Source organism: Chinchilla lanigera, unplaced genomic scaffold (assembly GCF_000276665.1).
Source record: "Chinchilla lanigera isolate Chin_1 unplaced genomic scaffold, ChiLan1.0 scaffold00015, whole genome shotgun sequence".
Lineage (NCBI taxonomy): Eukaryota > Metazoa > Chordata > Mammalia > Rodentia > Chinchillidae > Chinchilla > Chinchilla lanigera.
Window position 1 is genome coordinate 14,477,701 of NW_004955416.1, and position 8,848 is coordinate 14,486,548.

An 8,848-nucleotide genomic window follows, 5' to 3' on the forward strand; every position below is an offset into this window, starting at 1 on the left:
CCAGGAGCTGATCTTGATAGTGAGGCCCGTTCCACTTGAAAGTGCAAGTTCCTTCCTCTCACTCATGAGGAAAACTGTTCTGTCAGGACTACAGGTATCTTCCTAGGAATTCAAAATGGCAGCACCATTGTAGAAAAATATACGTTGCTAAGCTTTCCCCCACTCGAACTTGCATTACATAGTAATAATTTATCCAGCTGTAGGCAATTCAGAAATGCTCAGTGTGCTTTTGTGCCAAAGCAAGGACCGTAGAGCAGCGTATCTGAGGTGAGGCATGAACAAAGCAGATGGTGCGTTCTTAGGGATCTTTACAAAATGAGTTCCCGTTTTCTGTGCATCCTGAGGACATGCTCGCTGCAGCCTCTGTCTTGCCCCTGTTACATCCTGCTCACTCTCAGGGCGAAATGAAGTCCTCTTTCTCGTCTCAGTGGTCTCAGTGGCACTTCATGTGGCATCCTCCACACGCGGGGCCTGCAGCAGCAGGTGGTGGCAGTTAGGGGTGAGCTTTGGCCTTTGACAGTGCGTCAGCTTGCTGCGCTGGTGCCATCCCTGCACCTTTCCCACCTCCACCTTCGCTTGCACATAGTGCCGGGACTGTTCTGCGCTTTCTCCAGTTGCAGCTCCCTGCACATCTCCTCGGGTTACAGGTGGAACATGAAGCGGGTCACCAAGGTCTGGCTCCACAGATGGACTGGACCGCTCCTTAGCTTGTTCCTCGTTATCAAACAGAATTTTCCTGCGGCCACTCCTGTTTCTCCCAGCCCTCTCTTTTGCTGTTTTCCCTGCTGGTAGAGATAGCCCTTCTGCAGTTCGGGACTCTGGCAAGTTTCCAGCTCTCTTGTCAGCATGCGCAAAACTAGCAGCACTAGTAAAACCCGAAAGGTCCAGAAGTTTAGTGTGCAGTTGAGTGTGCACCTAAGGTTCGGGTTCAGTCTCTTTGCTGGTCCCCTGCATCTGAAGCTCCTTCCTCTGGCTGATTGTGCTTGCAGTTTGTTCATTCATTCATTCATTCAGTTCTATTTCTTGGTTTAATTCTAGTTGATGCTTTTAATTTTTTTGCACAGGCTTTCACGGTGTAGTTCAGGCGAACTTTGCACTCACTGTGCAGCCCAGGCTGGTTTCAAACTCGTGTAATCCTCCTGCCTCAGCCTCCCAAGTGCTGGGATTACAGGTGTAGGCCACCATGTCTGGCCCAGTTGCTTTTCCTTTTCCTTCTTTCTCAAATCTAGTGTATTAGCTTTCTTTCTATCAGTTTTTAAATCTTTGAGATTTATTATTTCTACAAACTTGTGAACAGCCTGTGTTCTATAATGATATTCTTTTCAAAGGCAGCTTTAAGATTATTGATCTCTTTCTCCTTTTTTTTTCCTTTTTTCTTTTTTTTTTTTTTTTTTTGAGACAGGGACTTGCTATGTAGTCCAGGCTGGCCTTGAACTCACAGCAGTCCTCCTGCCACAGCCTCCCAAGTACTGGGATTACAGGCCTGTACTACCACACCCAACCTTCCTCCTTCAATTTATATTTTTTCTGCCTTCTTCATTTTATTGGTTAGCTCATTTTTTTTTCTGTTAGCAATTCAGTACCTTTGGTTAGCAAGCTGGGTTTTTTCTTCAGGCTAACAGTGTGCGCATCATCTGAAATCTCTTATCTGAAGCAGCTTTCTTGCTTTCTTGGGTCAACTCAGAACACTTCTTCTAGAAGTCCTCATGTCAGCTGCCGAGACCCGGCTTCCATTTCTGTTTCTGCTACACCCAGCTGAGTAGTTTCTGCTACACCCAGCTGAGTAGAAAGAGCTTCTTTTTTTTTTTTTTTTTTTTTTAAGTGCCTATACCTTTTTTAAATGTTTGGTTTTTGTCCTCAAGTTCTTTTCATTTCTTTACCTGGGTTTTATAAAGTGTCGGGAAATACTGTTAAGCTTTGAGCTGATCTTGTGGCTCCTGAATGAGTCCTGCATTTCCTCTGTATTGTTTTGTAAGCTGAGCTAACTGAAATTCTAATAATCTGTTGCCTTCTAATAAAGTATTTATTTCCTGTTTCTTCTGCTTTTCTAAGCCTTTTAAATTAATTTTCTGCCTCAAATGTTTGAGTCTTCAATGCATTTTGTAACCACAGTCGCTTATTTGATTCCTCCTCCAACTACAGGGTTGAATTGTTTGTTTGGTTTTTTTTTGGTACCAGGAATCAAACTCAGAGCCTTGTGCTTGCCAGGCAAGTGCTGCACCACTGAGCTACCTCCCCAACCCTGTTTGTTTATGTCTGAGGCAAGATCTCACTCTGTAATTCAGGCTGGCCTTGAACTCACTATGTAGCCCATGCTGCCCTCAAATTTATGGGAACCCTCCTGTCTCAGCTTCCTGAGAGCTGGGATTATAGGCACACCAGCAGGATTCTTAACCTCATCTTCTCCTTTCTTTCTTTCTTTCTTTCTTTCTTTCTTTCTTTCTTTCTTTCTTTCTTTTTTTTTTTTCAGTCAAATGCTTTAGCTTCTGTGAGACAGTTTGAGATCTACATCTGCCATGGAGCACTGTTACCCAGCTGAACAACTCTAGCCTCTCTTTCCCTTCAGCTTCTTTTCCATCGCACACATTGCAGCCAGCTCTGCCTCTTCCTTAGACTCATCCCTGTCAGTTAAATGAGCTTTGGTTACTTTGTGTTTACTTTCCTCTTGTTCTAACCTTTGATGCAACAGAAATGTATCTCTGAATTGTTCTTTTCTGGCCTGGTATGGTGGTACAGGCCTCTAATCACAGCACTAGGCTCTAATCCCAGCACTCAGGAGGCTGAGACAGGAGGATTGCTGTGAGTTTGAGGGCAGCCTGGGCTATAGAGTGAGTTCAAGCTCATAAATAAATAAATAGTTCTTATCCCTTCCTGAGTGACTAAGCACTGCTTGAGACTCCTTTCTTTCTCCTGGTCTTTCAAGATCATGTCTGAGATCCTTCACTTCTTTAGTTTTTGTTTTTCTTTTTGTTTTTGTTCTGTTTTGTTTCTTTGAGACAGGGCCTTGCTATGTTGTGCAGGCTGGCCTCAAACTCACTGTGTAGCCCAGGCTGACCTTGAACTCACAGCGATCCTCATGCCTCAGCCTCCTGGGGTTGTAGGCATGCACCACCAGGCCCCACCTCACCTCCTCTGGTGTGATCTGTGCCTGAAGGTCTCCAGTGTCTCAGATGTGCGTTCTCTCTCCTCCAGCTCCCAACACAGTGTACAGTTGGTAGAAATCCTTGTCTATTTGACTTGGAGTTCTCTGAAATTTTTTCTTTCCGGCAATTCTCTGTTTGAGGACTCAAGCTGATGAAATGATTTGCTCTTTTCTCTATGCCGCTTCCTTAACCTTACAGCTGTGTCCAGTTCTGTCCTGTGCCACTCACTGACTTCTTCCACCTGCCGTTGTCCTTGTGCCACTTCTCCTCAGCAGGCTGCGGATTCTGACTGACTTCGTCTCCCGTCTGATTCTGGGCCGTGGAGGCTTCACGCTGGCATTTCTCCGCTTCGCCGTCTGCTCATCTCTTGTGGCGCTCATCAGCCCTGTGTCGTCACGTGTTGTCCTCTCAATTCGAGACACCGTAGATTCTAGCTTTCTTGTCTGTGTCTAGCTTTAGGTTTGAGGTTCGGCCCTTCTGTTCTGTGCCATCTTTTCATTGCGTTTCATCAGGCAGCTGTTCTTACAGCTTGCAGATGGTTTTTTGCAAACTCTTCTGCAAGCTTGTATCCACATGAGCTAGTTCTCTTATCATTAGAATTTGCTGAAGATAAGTATCTAGGGTTGCTGTAATATGTAAATCCTACAGAAGGTAGTTGATTGCCAACAAAAGCTTTAGAAATAGGGAATGCTCTCCACCTCCTTTCTCTTCTAGGCCATCAAACTTACTAGTGTCCGTGTCACCACTTAAGTCAGTACAGCAGGCACTGCAGTGTCTTGCGGTGTTTCCCAGGCCCACTGATCTTGTTTGATTTTTGAGACAGGATCTCACTATGTATTGTAGTTCAGGCTGGCCTTGAATTTATGGCAGTCCTCCTGTCTCAGCCTCCCAAGTGCTGGGATTACAGACGTGGGCCACTGATCCCGACCCCACTATTCATTTTTGAAGAAGAAATGTCCTTTGATTTCTTCTACACCATTTCTCCCTGGTCTCACTTCTCTGTCAGTAAGGAAGGCACACGCAAGACATTCCTTCTTCTGATATTATCATCAGGGAAGGTAAGTGAGTTTTTATGGCTCATAATCTTACTGTAAGCTCTAAGCAAAGAATCTGCACAGAAAGCTCCATCACCTACCAGCATTTCATGTAAAAATATCCGACCTACCCCTGGCCCCATTCTCCCCATAATAACCATCACCGCCAGAGGGGTTTTAATACTGCAGGGGAAGTGGCATCCGCCGTCTCGGCTGCTATGTCACAGCATACCACAGCTTCCTTACTCATCTTCGGACGAGTACCAAAGGCTGCTGGCTTCACAGGTCCAGACCCCCCCGGTAGCACGGTAGCCGGCCTCGCCTCTCCAAGTGAAGTGCCTGGCACCGGTTACATCCTGTGTGGGAGCCTCTGCTCAGGCTCATTAGATGTACAAGATCTCCGTGGCCTGCCTCGGATCACCCTGCAGCGATAGCGACCTCTTCAGATGCATGACAAAGCTCGACAACCCAAGGACTGTTAGCAAAAGCTTTGATGACTCTGCTCCCCAGAACAAAGCAGAGAAAGCAGAGTGGGCTCTCCTGATCATTTTGAAAGTGTGAGACGCTGCATTGCCCATGCCTTCCTGGTAGATTCGTGCCTTACGCCTGCAGCGCACCTCTCCATTCATAATCCTCAGCTTTCATTCGTCAATCTCTGACTGTATTTATTGTGTCCTTACACCTGCCCTGGCCGCCCTGGCCACGGAGGGAGGAGACCCGGGACGGCCGGGGAGAGCAGAGAGGCAGCCAGGCGGGAGGTGACCAGCCACCTGCCGAGCAGGCTGACACAGACACGAAGCCCAGGTGCGACTCTGCTCAGGCCGGGTGTGTCTTGTGCCGTTCCCGGTAAAAACGTGTGGACGCCCTTGGCCTGTTTGTGTTTTAAGTCAGTGCCCGGTGCCACATACCCTGTGCTCGCCAAGGTTTAGCAAGTTGTCTGAGGACGTGGAACATGTTTCTGAAGAAACTTAGTTCGTGAACTTTGTGCCAGTTTTTCCCAGAAGGGGTAAGTGAGGGCAGCAAAGTGTGCCTTCTGCCCCTCCATGTTCTCCCCCAAATAATCAGAGTCAGAACGGCTGGGGAGGTTCAGCGTTGGCTGCAGTGATTCATTATTTGCCAGCTGCAAAAGCAGTTTGTAAGACAGTTTACAAAGAAATCACAGTGATTCTGACAGTTCTAAAAATGTTAGTCTGCCAAGTGCATGTCTGCAGCCCAGCACTCTGGGAAACCGAGGCAGGAGGATCACAAGTTTGAGCCCAGCCTGAGCAACTTAGTGACTTAACAGGACCCAGTCTCAAAAAAGAAAAAGGACTGGGGGTGTAGCTCAGTGTGAAGGCCCTGGGTTCAGTCCCTAGTACGTACACACACACACACACAAACACGCACACACACACACACACACAGTAGCTACGACCCAGTGCTTGTGTCTCCGCAGTGTCTCTTGCCAGCTCCCCGTCCCCTTCCCCCCACCCTTCTAAGTGTCCCCGGGAAGAGGGCTGCAGGCCTGCACTGGTGTCCTAGACTCCCTCTTTCCCTTCCCCCAGATGTCATTAAAGCCATCAGCACCATCGCTGTGCAGGACGAAGCGGGGGGTCTCTGGCCTAGGCTGGCTGTCTTCTCCTCAGCACCCAGAGTCCTTCACGGGGCGCGACTCAGCAGTCTGCAGGTGTTGGATCCGGAGTCCGGGGAGACCACGTACAGCTCAGGTACCGAGGCTGCGCCCCGCTGCTCCCCAGCCAGCACCCGCCCTTGGCCCACCTGCAGTGGCTGAGTGCAGGCCCCGGCCCCCGGCTCCCACACAGGCGAGGAGATGATCCAAGCTAGGGCGGGGCAATGCGAGGGCACAGGTATGCCAGCCAGCCCTGCCCACCCCAGACCGGTCTGACTCCAGCAGCTCTCCTCTTGCAGGCATCAGTGACAGTGAGGAGCTGAGCAGCCTGCAGGTCCTTGATGGTGACACTTTCGCATTCTGCTGCGCCTCAGGCCGCCTGGGGCTGGTCGATACCCGCCAGCCATGGGCACCTTTGGAGAGCCCGGGCCAAAGCCCTGGCTCCGGCGGCCAGAGATGGTGTGCGGAAGTGAGGGCCGGGGGCTCGGGCCCTGGGCCGTGCTTCTCCAGCCTGGGAGCAGATGGGCAGCTCCGCCTCCTTGATGCACGAGATCTCTGCCATCCCATGAGCTCCGTCCAGTGTGCAGTGTCCATGCCAAGCCCCAGCCCGGAGCTGCTACGAGTGACGTGGGCCCCAGGCCTGGACAACTGCCTGGCCATCTCAGGTACTGCTGAGCCTGGTCCGGTGTCTTCAGGGGACGGGAGCAGGATCAGGAGGGAGCCGGCAGCCCCTGAGGAAACTGGTGCTCAGAGGGGGCTGGGCAGTGACCCTCTAGCCCACAGTGCAGCCCTTCCCACCCTGGCCACTGCGTGGCCACAGCCTGCAGCAGCCTCTCTGGGCCCCAGGGATTCGGGGCTTGGACAGGGCCTCTGGGAGTGGGGCAGGTGAGGAAGGGCCCAGGTGCCCACCGGAAAGAGCAGGACAGGAGGACTGCAGGATGCAGTGTGCGCGCCTCCAGCACAGTGCTGGGCAGCAGGGAAGAGCTGCTCTTCAAAGGCTTCCGTCGCCCTGTCAGGTAGAGACAAGGCCGTCCACTGAGAAGGACGTAGGGGTGCGCAGATTGAGATTTGGGGCCCGTTGGGAAGGTGGGAAGCCTCCCAAGCCACCATATCCCAGGGAAGGGCTAGTGGCGACTTCATACCATGGTAGAGGTGAGAGACGCTGCCTGTTCAGGTGAGCCTTGGGCCTGGCACCCAGCAGGTGCGCACAGGACCCCTGGGACCCCTGCAGGGAGTCGCCCCCGCCCATGTGGGCAGATGCCGCACTCCCTTGGCAGGCGATCAGCCTCTGGTCCTGGGAAACCTCCACTTTAGCCTCTTATTTTTTTGTACTGGGAATCAAACTGAGGACCTCGTGACTGCCAGGCAGGTGCCGTGCCGCTGAGCTGTATCCCCGGCCTGCCTTAGCCTCTTTAGCTGCCACCACTGGAGAAAGGGCTTCCGGGACTCCGGAGTGACCCTCTGCTCTGTCTTCCTCAGGCTTTGATGGGACGGTCCAGGTCTATGATGTCACATCTTGGGAAGGAGTCGGGAGCCAAGTGGAGCCGCTGTTCACCCACAGAGGTCACATCTTCCTCGAGGAAGGCGAGGGGCACGCTGCTGCGCTGGTCACCACCCACACCTGGCACCCCTCCAAACCCAGGACTTTGTTATCGGCAGCCAGCGACGCCTCTGTGCACGTGTGGGACTGGGTGGACCCTCGTGCCGCCTGCTGACACCAGGCCTGGGGTGGGATTGAAGGGCTGCAGGCGCCGGTCCCTGCTGCCAGCTGTGTGGCCTCGAGCGAGTCAGCCGACCTCTCTCAGCCTGTTTTCCTCTCCGTACAGTGACAGTGTTGATGGAGCTGGTCGTGATGGCACGCACCTGTAATCACAGCACTCAGGAAGCTGAGGCAGGAGGCCATGAGTTCAAGGCCAGCCTGAAATGCATAGTAGACCCTGTCTCAAGAAAACCAAACCAGGAACAGAGATTTAGCTCAGTGGCAAATATGGGGTCCTGAGTTTGATTCCTGATACAAAAAAAAGAAAAGAAAAACAAACTAAAACAAGACAATGAAGATAGTAATGACTTCCAGGGTTGTTGAGAAGGTGAGGAGTAGTAGATTAAAGAGTAGTTGGACCAGGTATGGTGGGCCACACCTGTAATCCCAGCCACTCAGGAGGCTGAGGTAGGAAGACCACAAGTTTGAGGCCAGCCTGGGCACCTTAATTACTTAGTAAGACTTTGTCTCAAAGTTAAATAAATAAAGGGCTGGAGCTGTAGCTCAGTGGGAAGGCCCTAGGAATTACAAGAGAGAACACATTCAGAAGCTGCTGTTAGATCTGGGGAAGCATCCCACCCAGCTTACACTGGCAGGGTTCGGTCTCTGTCTTCACAGTATCATAGTGACGGAAGAGTTCATGACTGTAAATGTGTTCTGTGAACTTTTTTTTTGTCTTTTTGAGACAGGATCTCACTATGCAGTTCAGGCCAGCCTTGAGCTCACTTTGTAGCCCAGGCTGGCCTCGAATTCTTTTAACGATTCTCCTGCCTCAGCCTCCTGAGTGCTGGGATTACAAATGTGTGCCACCACTCCCGGCTTTGTGAACTTTTTTATAGAAGAAAATATGTCTGGGGGCCAATAAGCCTGACAAAACGTGAGCCCTGGTAGCAGTTAAGCAGCGAGCAGCAGGAAAGGCTGCCGTGTTGCCTCTCGGAGTGCCAGTGCAGTGCCTCCATCACTCTCTGCCCCTGGTGGAGCTTCCATGATGCCCAGTGCCAAGGGGCAGCAGGCTCTTCATCCAGCTATAAACTGGACCTGGTTCAGTTGGGCCAGAAGGCAGATAACCAAGGCCCTGTTAAATGACAACTAAATTTCCTAATCTTGGTGGGTGTGGTGGCACAAGTCTGTAATATCAGCGCTTGGGAGGCTGAGGCAGGAGGATCCTGAGTTTGAGGCCAGCCTGAGCATTTTAATCAGTTCAAGGGCAGCCTGAACTACATGGCAAGACCCTATCTCCAAAAAACCACACAAAAAAAGCTAGGTATGATGGCGCACACCTGTAATTCAGCACTTGGGAGGC

At 51.2% G+C, this 8,848-nt stretch overlaps 1 protein-coding gene across 1 annotated transcript in view; it reads left to right on the forward strand.

Annotated features, from left to right (window-relative positions):
• Positions 1-7,716, forward strand: part of Wdr73 (WD repeat domain 73) — a 13,938-nt gene extending 6,222 nt beyond the window's left edge. The window contains exons 6-8 of the mRNA XM_005381498.2: positions 5,722-5,883; positions 6,086-6,451; positions 7,266-7,716. Coding sequence (XP_005381555.1) covers positions 5,722-5,883; positions 6,086-6,451; positions 7,266-7,501 — 764 coding nt within the window. The 3' untranslated portion in view covers positions 7,502-7,716. The remainder of the gene's footprint in view (positions 1-5,721; positions 5,884-6,085; positions 6,452-7,265) is intronic.
• The last annotated feature ends 1,132 nt before the right edge of the window (positions 7,717-8,848 follow it).